Below are 23613 nucleotides of genomic sequence, written 5' to 3' on the forward strand. Positions count from 1 at the left end.
ACTTAACAGAAGTTACAATCGACCAACGGGAGTTAAAATCCATTGGCTTCATTTAGAACATTCAGGTATAGAAAGGCACAAAAAGTAACGGTCCAATCCTTTGTAATAAATCAGGGATTATGGCTTTTCAAAATATAATACGAAAATATTTTAATCCCAAAGTGCACCCTTAAACCAAATAAATGAATATAAGAAACAACATTATTCTAGTCTTAAACAGTTTTATTTTACTTTATTCTTTTTATTTTTAAAAGCAATTTTCTCTTTAAAATACAAAACATAACAAGTAGGTACATCTAACGTTGACAATGTTCAGCTTTCTTTTTTCATTTAGCAAAACTCGTGGACCTGTTAAGCTTTTAACTAATAGGTGTATATGAACTATTGACTCACCGTTTAAAAATGGTAGTGCCCACTGTTTATGTGCTGCATAAAATCAGTAAAATTGACTTCCTCATTCTACCTCTTCACTAAACCTAAAACCATTTACATATGTATGTAGTTCTAATAATTTTAATGATATGACCACATTGTCAACAGTTTAATAGTTTATTTAGCTATTAGTTTAGTTTAATAGGTATGAATAGTATATTAAAACTAACCGGTAGGGTTGATGTCAAAAATTGTACGAAAAAGCGTAACGTAAAAGGTTTGATTGCTTTGTGGGTTTCGCCCACGGCAAAAAATAACTTTTAGCGGCTGATATTCATCACAACTAAATAAATTAATTAACTAACCATAAATTGTAAATTTTTGTGAACACCATATTCTCTCTGGTGATTCATAAATCCCTCTTAAAAGCGCTCCCTGGATATTCCAAAATTGGCAACAATCAAATACGTTAGGAGTGATTTAAGGAAGTTATAGATCCTGCCAGCCCTGTTAACCGTTTAGTCTCTCTAAGGAAACTCTAGAAATCGGGGAGCAGACAGATTAGCAGAGCCTCGTCCTGGCGCTAGACCTCTTCCACAATTTATCCAAGGGTGTACGGAACCCTCCCATGCGTAACATGGTTACCACCCAGGCTCATTGGAGGGCCCTCAGCAACAGAGAAGAAATGGCGGATTTGGATGATCACTCCACTCCTTAAAGTCTTAACATTTCAAGCCCATAAGCGAGTATATTTCCTCTATCATTGACATTTGCAAAAACTCCTGACGAACAAAAGCCTTTACAAGTATACGTAATTTGGAAAAGACTTTTGTTCCAGAGGGAGTGCACGGTATCCTTAGGATAGTCCTTAGACTCCGTTTTCGACACAGGTCCATCCATTTAATTCTTCAACAGGAGTGGCACTACACCATTTAATGGGTTAAGAAGTGCTGGGAAGAGAAGAGAGGAGTATCTGGGAAATCTTGCTTTCTTCTCTCTTCTCAAAAATTATCCCACGGATGTTCTGAAGGATGACTGCCTTCCACCACTTAGCCATATGGAAAGAGGTAAGATTGTGGATTATCTTAATCCTGGTTATGGGACAAGACTTTAAACCGACAGTGTTAGCCTGACCCTAAAAACAGTGACCATACAGGTACAATGCCGTCATTATGTGACATCGATATTTGTTAAGAGAAAGTAATGTGAGTTCTACAAATATTTTAAATAGTGGAAATACAAATATGTAGAGCAAAACTTTCCGAGTAAATTTATAAGTATTTTCCTCTATCCTTTTCTTCACTCACCATTTTTCTAGTTTGGAATAGTTTCGATATTATTCGTCACTTATAACTCTTTGTAAGCTATAAATCATTACATTTATTAAAGATGCAGAGGTTTTTATTCAAAATTGTACCAAATTATTTGGAGGAGAAAGATGTTTTACACCCGGTGTAAAGATATTTTCTTCTCTATTCCTTCATTAATGTTTGAATATGTGTTATATCTGGTAGGTGGCAGGTTACGATACCGATATACAATATAATGACATAATTTCCTATTATGCTACACGATTGATATTATTGATTCTGAAAAATAGGCATCAGAGAAGTCCCTTAAACTATAATACAATCTGAAAAGTACTTGGGAAGAAACAAATTTAATTTAAACATTTAAACAGAAATACTTTATTATACAAAGCAACTCCCCAAAGTTGAGCTCCATAACAATGTGCCTTGTCACGGCATTATAAATTTGAATCTTTGAGCCGAATTGTATATTATTATAATAACATTCAATGCAAACCTAGCTTTAGAACATTTAAGTATTTGGACAAGTTTGCAGAAGGCAACTAAAATAAAAATTTCTCAATTTATTAACCTATTATTAAAGAAAAGAATAAAAATCTTTTAGGAAACTTTAGACATCATCAAAAGCAACTGATTACTAACAAAATTGTCCGTTTCGTAAAATAAACTTATAATTCTAACCTGTTTCAGCATGTCCTAAAAATTCATTTATAAATAAAACCACTGTTAAAAATTAAATTTAGATTTATTCGTCCATAGAATTGTAAAATATCTGTTTCAAGCATCCAAAATATCGAAAATCTAAATGAGGACATAACTTCCTTTTCTTAGGCCACGGAGCAACAGGGTATTAGACTTCTTCTGGGATTAATAGAATTTGGTCCAAGGAAAATTAGTTACTTGAATCTTACCTTGACATCAGGGGATTTTCACTGTTACTTTCTGGTACGGCTGACTGTTGAACTACCATTCCAATTGCTGCTGTTATTAAAGATGAATGGCGTTAAAGAACGAGAGATGTGCAAACAATGACATGAATGGTGAGAGGATGTTACTACAGCTCTCTAATCCAGTCTGAATTAAAAAATTCACTGGCTCTTAACTTAAGACCTGCTAGGCCGTCTACGACATCATCCGACCATCTTAAACTCGGTCTACCACAGGGTCTTCAGCTCACAGGGTTTGCCTTTACAGCGAACTTTTTAGCTTCTTGACTTTCCATTCTATACCCTGACCACTTAAAAACCCTCGGAATCATTTTGCCCTACTTAGCCAACTTAAGCTCATCCATTGGCTGTTATACTGCAGGTTACCGTTAATAGATTCAGTTTTAATAATTGGATCTCTGCAGCCCTGCTCTTTAAAATTGTAGGGAGTGCCTAATACATATAGTTCCGCACCTAACCGAGCTTCTACGTTTGCTGACACTATTTGGAGGTGATACCTACCCCCAGAAACCAAATAAATATATAATTAAACTGAAATTGTGGTTAGGTCCGCCATTGCAATTATTTTATCATTTGATCAGTCATAGCAATCATAGTTTCCTTATTTCAAGAAAGTTTCGGACTTTTATATATTAACAGAGGTAGAAAGTCAAGAAAACTGAGGAAGAAAACAGTAAAGTTATGAGTGAATTACAACTAATATCCTCTTGAGCTTCAGAAGTCTAAAATTTTTATTTCTTTTCTAAAAAAAAAATCTATAAAATTTTAACTTAAGAATGAATTTCATTGATTAGTGAACAATTGAAAAGTCAATTAATTAATAAGTTTTATTCGGCTACCTCACTTAAATTAAACTCTTCAAAAACATATATACTTGAAGATTGAGACAACAAATAAATACAGTTATAAATATGGATTTAACAAAATTTGTAAGCCAAAAAAAAGTAATAATAAATACTGTTGTGAAGTTATGCAATTGGCTTATCGTTAACTTTCAAACCTAGCAAACTTAAATACATAAAAAAGAGTATTAGTTTTAATTAATACTTAGCACTGATACATACAAACTTATAAAACTTACACAAACACTAATCCTAAACAAAACATTAAAAAAAAAAGTTGGCCAGTTTTACAAACACTCAGTGTATGTTTTGTTTAACTGGCTTAAAAATTTTAAAAATTATGATCAGTACAAAAAAAAAAAAAAAAAAAAAATCTTATAATTATCAGGTTTAGAGACAGATCACACATGCTGTTTTTTTAAAAATGCACTTCAATCAAATAAGGCTAAAATGAAATAATAAATTTAAGTAGTGTGACCTAGACCTCATTTTAAGTACATATATGACAAGAGTACAATTGCCCCCAAAAAAAATCGTGTAAATGTCATCATTTCATCAAATTTATTTTGAAAAAAATCTACAATGGTTAAAATTAAAGAATGTTAAACGATTATTTTTAGTAGATAAAACAAAATTAAAGAAAATAATAATAATAGTAATAAAAAATAGAGAGAAATGTAAAAGCAAGAAACATTCCATTTTAAGTAATTTTTACTAGTCTAATTATAAAAATATTAATACAATACTATTTTTATTTATCTCAGTATATATTAATACTGCAGATCTCAAAACTACAAGTCATGGAACCGTCATGGTAAACAAATTTAAAATAACTCAACAAAGCAACTGTCCCCTATTATAAAATTGAGTATTTTTTTTTTTTTTTTTTGATAATTAATATAGAGAGCACATATTTTTTGTATTAATCTTGGCGAAATAAATAGTCAAATAAAAAACTTCTTGTCAGTATTAATTTGAAATATATACTTACAAATTACAACAATCATTTAAAACATTAAAAAATTATAAATATTAAAGATTTTACAACCTGAATTATTATTATTGTACATGGTAAGACGATTTAAAAATAATCAGAAATTTCAATACTGGAAAATTAATTTTTATTATTACTTTTTTTTCTTTTTTTTTAAATTAAAAAAGAGTTACTAGTGATTGTATGACTGTTAAAGCCTTTTGGAATCACGATTTACGTTCAAAATAAATGCTATTATTTAAAAAAAATATTTATATAGTTTTAATTAAACAACAATTACTTTGGCTGATCAAAATTATAACGTCATTCTTCTACAGAAGGGTAGATTTTTGAAAAAAAAAAAATGAGTGAGTCCCCATTGTAAGAGGTATCTGATACTTTAGCGGTCAGAGTGCACTTTCTGTGTAATTACTGTAAACTTTCAGATTTTCTTAGTTGAATCTTATCCATCAAGAGTTTCCTTCACAAATCGCAACAACCAACAATAAAAGTACCATGTTAAGAAACAGTAAACATGGCTTTCCCAAAAATTAAACAGTATTAGAGGGATTGGTTTAGAAAAGAATTTTAAGTTGAAGATGTATAAAAAACATGCAAAGGAGGTTTATTGTCCCTATGTAAGCTAAAATACTTGGCTAAGGCTCTAAGAGCCAAGATTTCTCTAAGTAAAGAATAATACAGGTAAAGAACAAGAAAAGGTCAAGTGTTATATTTCTTAAATTAAATCAGTCAGATGATAAAAATTCAGATTCTTGTCCCCTTTTATATTCTCTCTCTTTCTTATATTGGTTTTGTCCACTTAAACGAGTCATTTCTTCAAGTCTTCTTATCTACATATTGTAACGACACCATTGAATAACGCTGAGAGAGCCGAATGGATAAATAAGTGCAAGTATACTGAGAAAGTTCTCCGAAACCCCACAAGCACGAGAATTTATAGTTTCCATCTAACCAACCATCAAACGTTTTTGGGAGGGAATCCAGAACTTGAAAACTTAATGTCTTCCCAAACAATGGGATAAAAATCTGCCTAGAAAGGATGAGTCCAATAAGTTGGTAAAAATGGATAGAAGGAACAGGTTTTACTTTGGACCAATACCAATTAACTGAGCAGCAGAGCATAAATTGGACTTTTTTTAAACTAAAGTATTGGGGGAAATTATGATCTGAATGGAGAGGAAATTTAGTAAATGTAATAATTCTTCAATTTTTTACCGGATACCGAATTATGGCCCAATAGTTTTCGATTCTAACACTAGACCAAGAACGGAAGGAAGATCACGCGTGTGATACCACGAACCAAATAAGGTATACATTAGTCCTGAAACAGTATTGAGAGAATGATAAAACGAGAGCATCAAAAGTTAAAAACTGTTAAGTACTATTTACTTACACAAAGGAACCTTTCTACTGTCCAAATTACTAGTGAATTAGGGAAGAAAGCAAAATTTAATCCAATATTGAAAAAACGAGAGCACGAATGAAAGAAAATTGATAAAATGCATACTAAACCAAGCTACAAAAGTTACCAATTGTAGTTAAGTAAATGGTATGGCTGTTAATTTTAGTACAGTATTTAACAAAACTAAAGACATTTAAAGAATATTGTCGACTTACAATTTTCATAATGTTAAAATCTTATTTTAGTTCGGCTACACCAAACATCACAATCTTATCATTAGAAATACAAAAAAAAAAAAAAAATATATATATATATATATATAATAATGTAATCAAATAAAAATTGAAAATTGTTAAAAAATTCTTAAAAAAACAAGTTCAATCTAAGTGAGCTGTTTTTATTGCTTATTGCCAAAGAATAATACCCGAGTTAAATTAAAAGAAAATTGTTTCATCAGATATTTTCTTTTATACATAAATATGTATTACACAAAGGAAAAACAATATGACGTGTTTACTTCTACTAAAAAATACATTTTTTTTTTTTTAAATATATATATATATCTATTTACAATATTTTTATTTCATTTTTGCGAACTATTAAATATAGGCACATATGGGTTGATCATTTTTGAAATTTGTTCCCATCAAGTGATTCAATCATAGTAGTTCTAAATTCAAGGAACAATGATTTAAGGACGAAATAATTACAAATGAAAAGAAACTAAGTAGTTGATAAGTAGTATTGTTAGAATTATACTGAAGGAGTATCGTAATTACTATGACAAAACCACTGATGATAATTTGTTTCTTAATTATTTATTTACAATCAGTGTAACAATTATAAGGCGTGTATTACTTTATTACTTATATAAAGCAAACAAATCAAATTAATACTGTCCAAATAAAATAAAGCAGTTAAAAAAATTTAGTGATTTGTTAATTTCAAACAAAATAATTTTGTTGGTCTACAGTTTACGATCATTACTGTAAGAATGAATTACAATCAAAAACAATGTAACAAGTTTTAACATAGGTTAGTAAAAAATATGAATTAACATGCAGTACTATATACAAAACAAAACAATCAACATTTTTTTTTTACCTTTTTTTTAAAAAAATGTTTTTCATTCATTACAAAATTCCAACAATTTGTACAAACTTGTTTGAAAAAATAGTTTTTGTATTTAGAAAATTTTATTTCTAAGTTTTTTTTTTATTATTCTTTTTTTGAAAAAGTGACAAAGTATAGGTAAAAAAATGCAATGCGAGGGTTTTTTTTCAAAAAATAATGAAAAATCAAAACCTAAAAGGTACATATTGTACTAAATTGATATTGTGAGAAGTAAATATGCAGTTCTGTGCCAGGTTACTATGAACATACAGACAATGAAACAATGTAAGTTATTTGTTTGTTTTAAAAAGAGTTTGGGCAATTATAAGTAGATAATTGATGTTAGCTCAAAATTTGAAGTGATTTAAAATAATGGACGACTGTAGCGAATCTGGAAAAAACGAAATTATTTCTTGGAATCTTACAATAAATTGTCATCAGTAGACCGAGGTTTATGGACTAAATCAGAACAAACTAAGTGCAGGTAGAAATAATAAATAGCAAAGGTATTTCAGAAAAGTAAAAAAAAAATCTTAATATTTTCATTCATGGCTTTATCAAATCGCAAAAAAAGGGTAATTAAGCGGGACAAAAATTAAATTTAACTATATTTTTATGTAAACTTATTATTCTTTTTAAACCAGATCCTATGATGACAACAGTAGAGCCACCTCAAATTGTCAGGAGGAAGAGTTGTATGTTATTTAATTTCTTATTATTATTTTGTCGCTACTATTTCCAGCAAATAATTCAGAAAAAAATATCCTCCAATTTAAACTACCATTGTTAAATGTTTCAGTACAGCAAATTCTAGCACGTTCATTCAATGCTCGTACCTTTTAAAGAGAGCAGGGACGCGTATGTGTTAAAAAAACAAGAGCTTTAAAGAAATTGTCATTGATATACTAAACCTTTGAAAATAATCAATTCTAGACAACGCCTTTGCGAGAAGTATGTTCGAGACAAGTCACAAGAAATTCATGAGTAACAATGATAATTCTGATTATGAAAGCGAAGCGCCTACATGAGTTTGAGTTTTATATTTGACCTTAATTTTTGTCAGATAATCGCTGTGAGCTAAAATATCCTTCTGATCTACAAATGCATTAGAAGAATTTCGCAAAAAATAATAAGATTTTCTCTGGACACAGTAAAATAAAAACGCTAATTATTTATGAATAATCTAGTAAGTTTCTCTAGGATAACTCACAGTCAAACCTTTCTATCTAAAAGTAATGAGGAATTACTGAACCTTTTAAACTCCATTTAGCCAACAAAATAGCAATTTAAAAAATTATCAGATTTCTCTAGTTGAAACTAAACATACTTTTTATCGAGATTACACATTTAAAAAAAAAATGTACCAAACTCTTCTTTAACCTTCGCAATGCATAGCTCTTATTATAAAACAAAACCAAAAAAAATGTTAATTAGGATAAATACATGAGCCTTAACGTAGATGTAATACCTACATGCTACACATGATTTATTATTAAGATCTAATATCAAATACAATCTAAAACTAAATGAATTAACACAACCTGTTTATTGGACGAAAGAATTCCTTTTATTTTAATGATAGTGAAAAGTAAATCCCAGGATTGTACCTTTTATTAAAATTACATCAATAAAATAAATAAAAAAAAGGCAGTTTATTTTCTATGAATTCATTTTTTTTTTCTGTTTTAAATATATATTCCTTGTAGAGGAATAACTGAAATATGTAAGAAAAGAAGATTCTTATCACTGTCTATGTAGAAAAGAAATGATTAATTTTCTTTCCTTTTAGTCTTTGGCAAAACTAAAATGTCCTAATAAATTTAAAGATGTAAACTACTTAATGGTTTTTCAAAAGTAACTTGAAAAATTATTATTTCACAATCGCATTGATAAACCACAAATAGAGGAATACATTTTCAAATCTTGAAGAGATTCATTTCATTTTTCTTTTATTTAAATAAAAAATTAAAATAAAAAAAAGAGGAGAATTATATTACCCACTAATAACTTAATACAGATCAATATTGAAGCAGATCTTTAGAATTTCTAAATAATCAAATTTTTTTGTTTTGTTAATACGACAAACAACTTTTGATTTTTAACAATACAATTCACACAGCCCATGTATTATTAATATTATGCATTATATTTAAAAAACAAAAACAAAATAAAACATCCCCAAATAAAATAATAGCAATAAATTGTTCAAAAGGAAGACAAGGGTGACAGTGATAATCTTAAAAAAAAAAAACAAAAAAAAAAACCTAAATATATGTTTCACTTGTGTGTTAAGTGTGAAAGAAGATAAGATTAAGTTAAGATTAACAACATGAGAAACAAATTTTGAATAAAAGAAATTAAGATACTTTGTAGTTTACAAATATTCTGTTTATAATCTTTTTGGCTAAAAAAAGTAGTAAAAAATTAAATAAATATAGTCATGATTAAGATACTTATTTAAAAACATGAGTATTTTGTTTGAGCTGCCCAAAAATTATTTTCATTTATATTTTAAATGTTTTTAAAGTAACTGAATTTAAAAGATCAACGAAGAGCTGCTGCTGTGTCCTAAGTTGTAATTGTTAATTAATTTGATAATAAAAATTCATAAAAGTTTTAGAAAATAACAGGTAAACCTAATTCTTTAAAGGCTTTTGTTTATGAGTAGTTCAAAAAAAATTAATGGTCTCTTTGTTAGTAACAAATAATTTTTAAAATATACACAATACTGCTTACCAAAGTTTTAAAAGATAAAAAAATTAAAAATCAAAATCAAAAATCTAATTAAAACCACTCTAGTTACTTTATTATTTGTCAATATGCAATACAAACAAGGAGCCAATCTTAAACCAGATCGATTTCATTGGAACGCTTTTTTAGTTACATTCAGCAATCACATCAATTCTAAGCTTCTTTTCTTATATCTCCCCAGAAAAGATTAGTTCAACGGACCACAGCAATCCAGTTCCCCGAAATAATCAAAATAAAAAGGGCCAATAAAAAAAATTAAGTGACCATCTCTTTAGCTAGCCGGCACTGATGTGTGTGATAACGTATGAGTTTTGAATAGACATAATTTTCTTAAAGTATAAATAATTATAATAAATGAAAATTTCAATCACCTTAACTCATAAGTGAAACAAATAAGTTATCTGTGGCGTTGTGGCGAAAAAATCAGTAAAAATTAGGCTCCCAATGAATCATCTCGATTGGTCCATAGTCGAGGTAGGAAAAGAGAAGGGTAGTTATTAAATGTATAAAGTAACGATGGCAGCTAGTGTGATCCAGCGACAAGATTCAGAGGTTTATCTTGATTGGGAGACGTTGCAACAACATGTTGTTGTAAAGCAGCCATCATGAATTGTGGTTGAATTTGGCGACGCAATGCTGCCAGCATATCGTCACATTCCTCGCTCCCAGAATTCCCTCCACTGCTCGCACATTCACTGGGAGACTCTAAAAAAGTAACACTGAATGAATGCCTGATTAACAAAAGTTTCACAATGTAGAAATAATTTTAAAAAGGCAATCCTCTCCGATTTTCATCTCAAAAAATAAAATAAATAAATAAAATGCATTACACAATGGGTTGTTTTGCCAAATAAATGCTGTAGCCGTTTAAACTACCACATATATTCTGTCATATCCAACTGCAGTGACAGTTGACTTCGCCACGTAAAGTTAACTAAAACTATAGAAGTGAAAAACGTCTATTTTAAATATAAAAGAAGAGTTCAATAGTTAAAATTAAAGAAAATATAAAAATGACAGCAGGGAATTCAACACAATTCTTTCAGGTGGGCTTTACGCTCCACTACATATCAGTGTGGTAGACGGTGGAGGTTAGCAAATATACTTTATCCGCAATACCTTTTATTATCCATTAAACGAAATCCAATATCTAGACCGTCAATGGAACCTAGAATCACAATACTTAGCTTCGCGGACCTCGCCTCTACCGCTCAAGGGAACCGTGGCGCCTTGCAGAAAACTTATTGCACTTTTACTTGCAACATTAGGTGCTATGTATTTTCATTATTGAGAAGTCCAACTCTTCTTGTTCGAGGAACTTTTCCATCTAATTTTGCAAATAATTTCTGCTTCCAAAACATAAATGGTCTAGAAGGTTCCCAAACACTATGATCTCTTTTTATTTAGTAACATAGTCTACCCAAGAATTTGTCTTAGGTATGACGAGTAACTTTAGGTGCATTAACATCTAAGGTCACTGGCGCCCGGAGCTTTTTTTAGTGCACTGCCGACCTCCGGATAGTGTTATCTCGTTGGACAACAATGTCCATCACCAAAACATTGAACTGCAGGAAGCTTCTAGGAAGAAAAAAATGTAAGGGCCAGCAGCTGGATTCGAACTCGGGACCTCCGCTTGGAAATCCAGTATACGCTAACCACTGAGCTAATCCTATCCCTGATTACCACCTATTAGTAAAGGTATTGTTTGATATCCTTCTCTAGTATATTAATATTAATAGAATCAATGCGTTTGAAGTAAGTGGATGGCTGGAATTGGATGTCCTGGAGAAAGTGATTCGGACAGTACAAAATTTCTCACTATTTAACATCTGAAATATTGTCCAACATCGCTGCTGATTCAGAATGGTTAATATGTACTGTTAACTAAAAGTACTGATCGGGAGAAAGGTAGCTAATGTTCGGCTGGCTATGTCCTTACATTTTAGAGAGAGAGGTGTTTATTTTAAAACGGGACGGAATGATTACTCGGACCCTAAGACATTATTATTCTTATTTTTTTATGACTTTCTAGATAAAATCCTCTATAGGATTACTTTTTAAAGCGATTACAGGCTTTCTTAGTTTATCTTTACTTTCCACCCTAATGAAAAACAACGTACTAATATTAGTAACCGAAACAATCCAACTACGTTTAAGAACTAGTTATATTTCTTGGTGTTTGAAGTTGCCACTAATTTTTTCCAAATAATGTTCGAATTAGGTTAATTGCTGCAGAATAAATTTTACAAAAATAGTACACCTTGTTGCCAAAATCAGAATTTAATTTTGAATTTGTTTTGGACTTCGCCAGAGTTTTATGCTTGTTAAGAAGTAAATAACAATTAAGACTTACTTTCTGCTCTGTGGAATGAGGTATCACTATTCCTATTCTTAGATCTAGGTTTGTCGGATTTTGGCCGCCGGCGCCTAGTATGTATGGTATCTCTCCTCATTGCAGCAGGCCTATTCACGTTGTGCAACTTGTAGTACAACCCACAAGCGTTACATACCATTTCGCCATTAGGATTTCTCCTCCAAATGGTAGTAGTGCGGGTTCCACAATTGCTACAAGCAACTTGTACACGCTTCGGTACCTGTAGGTATCAGAACTATTATGGCTATTGAACTATTGAAGGCATTTAAAACGGTACAATGAATACCTCGTTAATAAATTTTCGAGGTTTACCAAATTCTCTCACAACAAATTATAATTTAAAATTATTAATTCTTAACACTTGTCACAGTAATTCAGGCCTATTACACGTATCACAACACTTACCCTATTATTTCGCAATATATTATCTACTGATGAACACCATGAATTGTTTGGCTCCTCGTTTACATCTTCTTGAGACTCTGTATCTCCGGAAGCTGTATAGTTTGCTGCTTCTAACAGACGTGATATAGCTTCTGCTGACCGATACAACCTTTGTTCCGGAGGTCTAGTAGCTACAGGGGTAGAAGGTGTAACAGTTACTGTTTCACTTTCGCCTGATAGAATTACCGATGCCTCTGTTGATTTTACTGGACAACTTTGTTTACGTCGGCCTCCTCCTCCGGATGGTCGAGTTTCAGTACTCGTCCCGTTATCAGCCTGCAAACGGTCACTTGTATGTATATTTAATGTAGTTAAAGTTAGCGGCAATTTCTTAAATGTAATACGGCTGTTGAGAAAAAAACAACAGGAATAAGCGCATCTTCTTCATACTAAACTGCATGGAGTACCCAATCGCAGCACTCCATAACAGAGAGGAAATGAAAATACATCCTTTTTAGAGTATCGAATGAAGTTTTTCCCTTTCTTCATTATTCAACTTTAACGTTAAGACGAAATATAGCAAATTTGATAGAAAAAAATTGGTTAAACTGTTTAGGTTACCCCGTAGGGGGAAGTGGATTACCCATTTCTTCAGCGAACTTGGCGTCCCTGCGGGTATCCCAGTCTAACAACATGAACATGACCTACGTATAATGTTACACCCCAATATATTTACACAGTAGACAAAGGGCTTAGTCATCTGTTCAAGGAGTGGCTTATTAGCTCGGTACCGTTGTGCAGATTGTGTCAGGATGAGGAGGAAACTGCCTCTCACTGCGTTGCAATCGAGTGATTGCGCTAAGAAACCTTTGCATCTTTGAGACCAAAGGAGATAGTAGCGCAAAAAGAACTAGTTGGGAAAGTGCTTCCACTTCTATAGTAGGGGAGGTTTCATCAACTAGATCCAAAGGGGATGACACAATGTCTCTTTTGGCTGCGGTGCCGTGGGGCTTAGGTCCCACACCGATAATCTAATCTTAATCTTAACTGTTTAGGTCTACTGTCAATTATAAGTTATTACAATTGTAGAACTTACATTTTTTGGAGAATGCATGTTCGTTCTATTGGCAAGTACTTCATTTGGTGAATTAGGTTGTGGCCATCTTACTTCTTCTCTCATCAAAATAACTGATCTTCCCGAATACATTTGAGGCGTTGTCATTAGTGATCTTAACAAACTATTTGCTTCAGTCCTAAAAAAAAAATAAATTAAAAAAAAAAATCACAATTTACTCCTTGGGCAAATAACAAGCAGTGGTTGACATATAACAGAAAATCAGAGAGTTTTGAAACTTTAAAAAAAACCTTTTGTTCTACAAAGAGCTTACTGATAAAATTTGTTTTAAATTTAATAAAAGTCACTTAGGTGGCTTGAATTCATGATAAATATTATAAAGGAAGGTTCTATATTTAAAGAAAATTTGGGAATTTTATCTTTTATAGAAAAAGAGAAAATAAAATTGTCAAAGTTGGGTATTTTTTAACGTTACGGATTTTCGTGCAGTTTTTGACGATCAACCCTTACACAACTGTCCTACCTGACAGTTTTAATAAACTACACGAAATTATAAAGTTAGATAAACACTTACAATCTGGTACTATTCATTTCTACAACATGTCTGAGGAACTCTTCGTGCCTCCTTGAGGGAGACTCTGGCTCCGATATTTGTGTCTGGGGCTCCAATAAAGAAGATGAATCGTCTTCAGTTCTAATAACTAGTCTATCACAGTCTGAATCTCCATCGTCTCCGTTTACCATTGTTCGCACTTCCTCTTCTTTCATCATAACTTCAACATCATCTGTTGCTTCTTCTGGAATAGGTTCATCTTTTTCTATCATAATGTAAATACTTTTTAGTTCCTCCTGAAAAAAAAATATTAAAAAGATGTAGTTAACTGATGATTATGTTATCACTTACTTAAAGAAATTCTAATAAGTTTTGCTAATGAAAAAATACACTGCCCTCAAAGGGGTGTATTGGTAAAAAAAATATTTTTAAAAAAACATACTGTAGCATCTTCTGGAAGATGATTAGGAGAGGCTAGGAACTGTCTGAGCGCATTATCTGATTTTGATGCAATTTCCCTGAATCTGTATAATTCATCGAGCTTTGCTATACAGTCTATACACAACGTATTAGGAAGATCGTCATCTGATGAGACCTGTAAGAGAAAAATAAAAATAAATATGTTTATTATCTCTTCTTGAGATCTTTTTGCATGATGAAATGATTAATAAATACAATATACTAATAATTCCATATCTCTTCTAGTAACTATAAATTGTTTCGAACTCATCGAGAGAGTTCTACCGCAGAAGTACTTGTAAAGAATGGCTGGAAGACCATCTGAAGAGGTGGCTTATGAACTTAGGTGACATCTAGCAGCTAGGTTCACTACTTCATCACCCTCGTTCATTATTTGATTCTTATCAATATTTGAAATCTTATGTTTGATAGGTAATGGAATTTCCAATTCTGTCTGGATATGCCTTGAATTTCTGAGTTATCGGTCATATCGTTATCAAGTACCATTTCACAATAGCGTCTTTTGTATTCTGCATTTTTGAAGGTTTTATCACTATTTCACAGAGAATTTCACAAAGTTATTTACTCTTTTAGAGATAATATTTAAAAAAAATCCTTATTTGCTTCACATTTTCATTCTTTTCTGAATCTAGAATTTATTGTTTTCATCTTTTTGTATGTTGTTCCACCCATTGGCTATATAATTCCAATTGACATCTCAGATTTAATAAACCCTATCCGAATATCTTAATTAAATTTTGTGTTTTTTGTTTTAGTAAATAAATACAGTGATATTACAGTTTTAAGAACTTTTAGTTATCTGCATGCCTTGGCTAGAAACATTAACTTATTCCAAGCTTTGTATGCTTCATAAATACACCAACTGGTGTAAATGGTTAAGCCATATGTATAAAATACAGATATACAGCTCATTTAATAACGAAAGATATACAATTCTATGAACAAGTTCGACATTGGAATTCAGGACCATTCACATTCCTCATAATCATCAACAATCATGACGTCTATGGGAAGTGTTTTAGAGTATGGTTAAGTTGGTACCTTATACTTGAAAAATCTGCTACATATTCATTGTGAGATCTTGAAGTTAACGAATCGCAGCCTTTAATCACGGGAATAAGGCAATGATCGATAACTTTATATTCGTTAACCCACTTAGAAATCTTCAAATATATGAACTTTCTTTTTGCAGGACCGAGAAAATTTAAGTGCTTATCCTAAGGATAAATTCATTAAAATTGGCAATTCTATTAGGTCACTTATTTCTATGTCCAACACTTTAAAGAAAATTTGGCAAATTTTATTTTTTACAGAAAAAGAGAAAACGATTGTCAAAGTTGGGTGTTTTTTAACGTTACGCTTTTTCGTGCAGTTTTTGGCGAACAACCCATATACAATTATCCTACTGGACAGTTTTAATACTAAATTCTTTTTGAAGATCATTAATGAAAGAAAATACTTCTTTTTTTTTGTATTTTTAATTTTCTGTATAAACTAAATGTATGTAAATTATAAAAAACATTGCGGTAGTATAGTTGCATTAGGACTGATCGTCAAAATGTGCACGAAAAAGCTTAAGGTTGAAATTTTTTTCTTTTTCTATAATAATAGTTAAAACTGTCAAATTTTTCTATAAAATATAGAGCATGTCCTCGCTCATAAGTGTAATTTTTTGTGCAACAGCATGGATTTAATAGATTTCAAGAAAAAAGTAGCCAAAAATGAGCAAAAACGGCATTTTCAAAAATTTGTCCTTTTATTGACCTTTTTTCTAAACAACTTAGTGCTTAAACAGGTTGAACCGATTTCTATGAATAAGGTGTCATTTAATTTGGAATTTCATGTAGATGTACCTTTTGGGGGTTTTGAAGCCATACATCCAATGAGAGGGTACTCATGTATGTAAGACCTCTTCTTAAACTATTATTACTAATAATTCTGTAAATTTTAGCACGAATTTGATAAAATTTGGCAGAATATTAAGTAGAATTATTATATGTTTCATTACTTATTAGGAAAGAAAATTTTCTTCAGGGCCAATTCGATGAATTACGTTAAGGACAGATTGTGGTGAGTACAATGCATGTGTTATTGCTATTATTCAAACTTCGAACAAGGAAGTACGGATGTGACGGTGCGGTCCTGAAGCTCATTGCAAAATCACGGTTAATGAAGGGGCATATCGCCTAGCAAGGAATGACGCCATTCACTACAACCGCAGGATAATACCATATCATTGCAAAAAAAAAAAAAAGAAAAGGGATTAATGCTGATTTATACATTAGCCGTGCCTTTATGGGAAGGGAGGGACATTTGGGATAAGCAACTGGCAAAACCGGAACACAGAATTATACTGGATCACTAGCTAAACCTTGAGCGACTAGTGTGGCATACTTTCCGGGCCATCGCGACAACCTAAAGATAATTGACCATATTTGCCGATGAACAGCTAACCATTTTAATTTAAGAGAACCCAGTCTTGAGACATGGGCTGAGAGAAATTAAGCGACAAGAGTAGGGCTTGAATTACTATTTTATTGTGTAGAAGATGTGCAACTTTACAAATTAGAATTTTCTATACAATGACCACCTGTGACAAACACTGAACTCTAAATTTCCTGACAGTTATTAATAAACGCATGTTAAGTAGAATGAAGACATTCAGGTCTACCCTACTTTAGTAGCAGCCTTATAGAAGGTATGGATTAGTTTAAAGTACTTGGTTAAAGTGAATATTAGCGCTAGAAAATTAATTATCCATATTCTTGTTGAATGCTTCTCAAATGATATTTTCATTTGAATTTCAGAACTGTAATATAATATCTAGATAAATAAATGTCTAGCACAACGTTCGCAGAATGATAAGATCTATTTAGTTAGCATTCAAGATTAGTTTTTATAAGATTTTTCAAGATAAATCACACGATAACTTTCTGCTACATCACTACCTGGAGAGTATACTAATTACCACAAAGAAGGTTTTTCCAATTTTCAGAAAAGAACGCTAGTCTGGTTTTTAATTAGTAATTAAATTGTGACATAAAATAAGCTTTCAGTATTTATTTTGCTAACGACTGTTGAACCTAACATCAAGGAAGTATGTCAATAAGACCCGATGACAACTTGGAGAGGGTATTTGGTAAAATTGTGTGATCTATCTGGAGTTTCTATGTTGATTTATTAATTTCTATTTTAGAACTTACGATGATATCTCAGACTGTTCGGAGACTCCTATCTTATCATAGAAAAACGTTTTTTTTTTACTTTTTATTCGTTCTGGGCTATGATCACAAATATTGATAATAAGCTCTCCTTAATAATAATAAAAATAATTTCAATATGCAAATTAATTTGTAAACTACTTTAAGAATAATAATTCATTTTCAGTCCTTCATTATAAAAATAGAAATATTGCATGGCATAAAAGTCTTCAGTCGGCAATGCAAAGAGAATGTATATAAATTCCTAATCTTTTTTAAAAAAGATGTAGCGATATGGTAGTCGATCCGCTAACAAATCCGAAAAAATCAAAAGACCTGTAGTATTCTTTTTGGTTTCAGTGTTCTGAACTGTCTCAATCAAGATTAGATGAATAAAATTATTGTGGATTATTTATAAAAAAAAGTATAAGAATACTTTAAAGTACGTACTTTTGTGTAAATTTGTATCAACAAAAAATTATCAGAAATTTCTATAATTTTTGTTATTATGTAGATACTAATAAAAACAAAATAGTAACTTAATGTATATACTTAGGATGGAAGATTTGCGAGAAATCGGTCAAATAAAACAACTCGTCTTTTTGGATATTACAAATACAAAACAATCCAGGCCCTGAAGAGGACAATATATTTGTCGAAACGTTGGCAAAAAGACGAGTTGTTTTATTTGACCGATTCCTCGCAAATCTTCCATCCTAAGTTTAACAATTTGCGGTCACGAAAACTATACATTCATTAATGTATATACATAATTTTTCTTCAAGGAAAAAAGCTTTAGGGAGATTTGTGATTTAAATAGTTTTAATCATTTACTGAATGGAAAAACAAAAAAATGTACAACGGAGATTTGAGTCGGAACGTTTTCATGGTTTCTTTGATATCTACCTGGGGGCACAATATCCAAAACTATAAAGGCCTCATTTGTGCGTTTCGTACAATAATTGTACAATAACTTTTGTATTTTCAGGTTTAACATTCTTAATACTTTTCTTTTCAGCGTCTCTGAAGGGTAAGAAGAAGTACAGTTCTAGCAATAATTTGGAAACAAAATAATAAAAAATAAGAACTGCACGTGTACGAATAGACAAATTTGAAAGGAAAAGCGAGAAAATTTAACTTTAAATTACCCTTCCTTAAAATTTTGTCTGTGAATTAATTGAATCACCTGATTTTTGTAACTGTACTTACGCTTAATTATACTTGGTAAATAATTTAAAGTAATGTAAGAGCCGGTGCGAAAATTGTGGGATAGGGCGAATAGGGCCTAATTCGTTAGGTGATTTATACCCTTTATTTAATTTTTTTATTTAAAAGTGAATCCAATCTTTCAAGGATTTTGAACCTGTAATTTCTCTAACTTTTAGGGGGAAAAAAAGCAAAAAACAAAATAAATAATTATTGAAAACGAAATGACGCTCAAGTGATTCAAAGAGAAGTCAGTAAAAAGGTAACCTTAGAGAAATCGAAAGAATACCCAAAATAAGGGAAGGGATTAGCTATGAGGTTAGCATACTGGACTCCCACGCGGAGGTCCCGGGTTCGAATCCAGCTGCTGACCCTTAGATTTTCTCTTCCTAGGAGCTTCTTACAGCTCACTGTCCGGTGATGGACAGTGTTGTCTGTAACGAGAGAACACTGTCCGGAGGCCGGCAGTGCACTGGAAAAAGCTCCGAGCGCTAATGACCTCAGCTGTTGATGCGCAAAAAAAAAAAAAAAAAAAATTACCCAAAATAAACTAAAGTCTTTACTTTTGCCAACAAGTTTAATGTTCATAAAAAAAAAAAATTTAAACTGCAAAAAAATGAAATAAATGACTGATATAATTGATAACAATTAAGGTGTCCAAAGTCCTGGATTAACAGCGACAGTCTCGTTTTTTGACACTCTGTTCCGAAAAAATTAGTTTATCCGAACAATCTCGGTTTGAGTAAAATTTCTCAGTGTTTTTAATGTAATTGAAGTTTGTACGATACAAGAGAAAAAAATTAATTACTAAATCTAATTTTTTAAATTTAGTATTTGGAAAATTCTCCTTTGCAACATTGGCTACACTAAGCATATTTTGTGAGTTATGACATCAGGAAAGATGAGGAGGCTTTTACTAATATAGAAGATTACTACGAGGTAGCCCATTGCACTAACTGCTGAGTTAATCCCATCAGTCTTATTCATTCAAACTGGTTCCATGTTTCAAATTTTCTTTTCAAAAAAATTATGAGTATCTTCAGAAACCGATTCTTCATCTTGAGGTGTTAAGCTAATTTTTTTTTCCCTCCGATTTTCTTCACCAATCAAAAACCACTCAAACTGGTTCTTTTAATTTCCTTGTGGGAACCATTCTGAGGCAGACTTATGTTTAAAACAATTCCCGTGAAATTTTAACTTAATATGGATAAGAGGAATAAAATGTTTCATGCTCCTTTCTTAAGTGGATGTCAGTGAATTGTTCTGTTTCTGCAGGTCACATACTCATGTTGCCAAGTTTAAAGAGAGCATTTAAGTGTTTTTCTTCTATTTTTTTATGTTTTCATTCTCAAATTAAAACGCTATAGTTTGAAATTCTATTCATGAAAATAGATTTTAGAGATTTGTGGGGCGTCATTTGTCCCTCAAAAGCACAATTTTAACGCATTGCACCGACACTGCTGCCAAGTAACGCTAGGTAAAAATTCGATGATAATCGAAAGTATGTATGTAAGTACCCTTTGCAGTAAGCTGTCTTTTGACCTTTTTTACTTTATTCTTAGGTGCTAAAGACGTACATCTGTACATTGGTTTTGCACCCAAATAACGTCTCACTGTCTTAATTTTTCTTTAATATTTTTTTTTTCCTTTACACTCTATTCCTCACATCCAATATTTAACAAGTACCGGGAAGTACTTCAGAAAATTTGATCATTTTAATAAAATTATTAAAATATAAACTATAATGTAATCCTGCTACTTTGTCTGAGTTTTTATTATTATTATTATTATTATCATTATTCAGGCGCATGAAATCATCATGAGGGCACTTGCGCCCAGTCTTCTTCAGCGAAAGGCGAGTTAATGATTAAGTACTTCTCAAAGAATGATTTGCCAAAACATTCGAAATTAAGCTCTGTTAATTAAAATTAAAAACTAAAAATTAAAACTTTTGAACTTCCACTTTTTGTCGTTTTAATAAGCAAGCCACAGAATTCAGTTCTCGGGCTAAGTCCTTCAATATAAACTACAAAATATTAAAAAACTTTTAGCGTAACGAAATGTAAAAAAAAATATTACTAATTATATAAAAAACAATTAATAGTGCTCGTAATGACAATGTAAATGCTTATATTATGATGACTTATCAAAAACTATTTTGAAGTTATTATACAGCATTAACATTTGATAAGTCATTTAAAGTTGTATATTTCTTCAAAGTTTCTGATAAAATTATTAATGTTGTAAATGTATTAAAAAAAAGAAAAAAAAAAGAAGCATATAACTGTTTTTTAAACATTCTCTTAGCTGAGTAATTGTATAAGGAAAAGAAAATTATGTTAAGTGAAAGTACACATTCACTTCCTAGAGTCATTGTCTTTATATTTTTAAAAAATTATTTACTTTGAACATTATTAACGAAATATTTTAATCTATACTTTTCTGTTAAAAAAAAAAAATCAAACAAAAAGAGGATAGACACAATTACCCCTACACCAATTGGCTAAGAAGCAGGTATAATTTTGTGTACCTGGCTAGGGTTCTTGTGAAAAGAACTGAAGAAATAGAAATACATACAATAAAAGAATATTGATAACAACTATTCAAGTAAATATACCTGGGAAATGTGAATGAACTTAACATTACTTGAACAAGTTTGAAAATAGGCAATCTTGCTAAAATTTAAAATATTTATTTATAAATTTAAATTAAGTAAAATCGAGTAAATAAACATCCATAACCCTAATTACATAATTCTGTTCACTAACCAGGGACCACTATCTAAAACACTTCCTTAATTTCCAAAACAAATAAACACAAACATAAGATGAGAACAGCGCAAGATGAGAGAAGGCCAGTAAAATTTAGTAATCACAACCTAACCGTTTTTGTTAACTATGACACCATCACTGCCGAAGCAACTGTATTTAGAAATGCATTTTTCTAAAGCCTTAATCAAACAATTCGTTTTTCAACATAAATCATTTATAAACAAATTTTACGAAAGTAAAATAACTTTTTAGGATGCGAAAGGTGTGATTAACGTGAGAAACATGTGGCCCACATGAAGCCATTTAAAAGCAAAGAGCATTTACTTATGAGTGATAAATCACACTCTTAAATTTTATTTTATTGTAAAGCTCTCTAATGCACATGTTCTGATATACCATAGAAAACTGTTCGGCCTTGAATCATAATTCACCAGGTAAACTCTTATCAATTCATCTTATCTGGACATTTCTATATCTAGGCCAAGGCATTGATAATTGAGAATTTTATTAATAGGATTAGCTTATAATATTTTTTCATTACTTACTTCTACAGGAAGACACGTCACTATTTTTTCTTGAAAGTTTCGGCGTGTTCCCTCATCATCGAAAATAGACAGCTTCCCACCATCGCGTGATAAACAAAGGCGACAGAGTTCATAAAACTTTGCGGGTACACTACACATTTTAAAAAATATAATAAGTACACTGATAGTTAGAGGTTTGTGAAAGATTATATTCCATCTACGTGGGATATCACTGTAACGTTTTGGGTAGTATTACAAAGTAATTGATAAGTAGTATTTGTTTCTATCACAGTTCATCTTCGGAGCAACACGGCGTAACCCCCACTCCTAACATTCCACTGTTGTGCCTTTGGTTGAAAGGTCACTAATGCACAGCCTTCTCTATTTCATGAATTTAGAGCACATGGCAAACTCCACTTTGCTTTAATGCTCAAAATTTTAAAATTTCTTTATGAAAATTAAATGTAAATATAATTACAAGAAATAAATTGAATTAAGTATGACCAACAAGAAGAATGAATGCGAGAACCGATTCTAAATAGTTCGACTTACTCCATCATAATTCAAATGAATCATACTAATAAATTTTGCAACATTGTGGGAAAACAATCTAACAATTAGTTTTGAATTTCAATTTGAACAGATAATAAATAAAATTTTTAAAAATAGTACTTTGATTAACTTCGTACACAAATAATTAAGTTTTTGGTGTGACCGTGAGGTTGAGATTTTTTTTTTTTTGTTAGTTGGGGTTTATTTACCTTTTTCCAAAAAGACAAGTCCCAAGGTTTTTTCGTAAACAAAGAATAGTCATTATTGCTATATATTGGCCTATACAATTTGGAAAATATTATAATGATATAATCAATAAATTGGATTATAGTTTTGAACAAATAATCCCAGATTATATTTTAAATTAACTTATTTACTTAAATAGAGACATCGGTTTTGTATAGGAGGACATTTATAGCACTCCTTTATCTTTTGTCTTAAAATGCAGATAAATCTAATTAACACTTTTAAATACTTACTAATAATCGATTTTGACAGTCAAATATTTAGAAAGGCAAAATATTATTCAGTCAGTGCCTGTGATTTGAATCCTAATTTTTCGAGGCATATCTGATTGCAATTCAACATCTTATATTTATCAATAATATAAAAATACTAATTGCAATAAAAATGTATTTATTTTAAGAAATCTAAGTAAGAATTGAGTAGCGGAAAGTAAAGGATTAGTCAGGAAATAAAAAACAAATATGAATAAATATTGCATACAAGTTTCAAGTAATGAAAGGAATGTGACAAAAATATG

The 23613-nt window shown here is 31.0% G+C and overlaps 1 protein-coding gene across 1 annotated transcript; it reads right to left on the bottom strand.

The window, feature by feature from the left end:
* Window positions 1–9894: 9894 nt before the first annotated feature.
* Window positions 9895–22632, bottom strand: LOC141449644 (uncharacterized). Its single transcript, XM_074119244.1, has 7 exons — window positions 22320–22632; window positions 14560–14712; window positions 14139–14413; window positions 13586–13742; window positions 12511–12825; window positions 12085–12325; window positions 9895–10436 (listed from the first exon to the last, which is right to left on the bottom strand). The coding sequence occupies exons 1-7, from the start codon at window positions 22455–22457 to the stop codon at window positions 10255–10257; spliced, it is 1461 nt and encodes a 486-aa protein (XP_073975345.1). The 5' UTR covers window positions 22458–22632; the 3' UTR covers window positions 9895–10254.
* Between the last annotated feature and the right edge of the window lie 981 nt (window positions 22633–23613).

The sequence above is a fragment of the Rhodnius prolixus genome, unplaced genomic scaffold (assembly GCF_049639745.1).
Source record: "Rhodnius prolixus isolate KJV_2025 unplaced genomic scaffold, Rpr scaffold_2, whole genome shotgun sequence".
NCBI classification, from domain to species: domain Eukaryota; kingdom Metazoa; phylum Arthropoda; class Insecta; order Hemiptera; family Reduviidae; genus Rhodnius; species Rhodnius prolixus.

Excerpts from the sequence above, each read along its gene's own strand:
- LOC141449644 (XM_074119244.1), bottom strand. The coding sequence starts at position 22,457 with ATGTGTAGTGTACCCGCAAAGTTTTATGAACTCTGTCGCCTTTGTTTA. Across the intron at positions 12,826-13,585 it reads ACATGCATTCTCCAAAAAAT|GCTGATAACGGGACGAGTAC; the intron begins GTAAGTTCTACA and ends GACCGTTTGCAG. Across the intron at positions 10,437-12,084 it reads CTCATTCCACAGAGCAGAAA|AGTCTCCCAGTGAATGTGCG; the intron begins GTAAGTCTTAAT and ends TTACTTTTTTAG.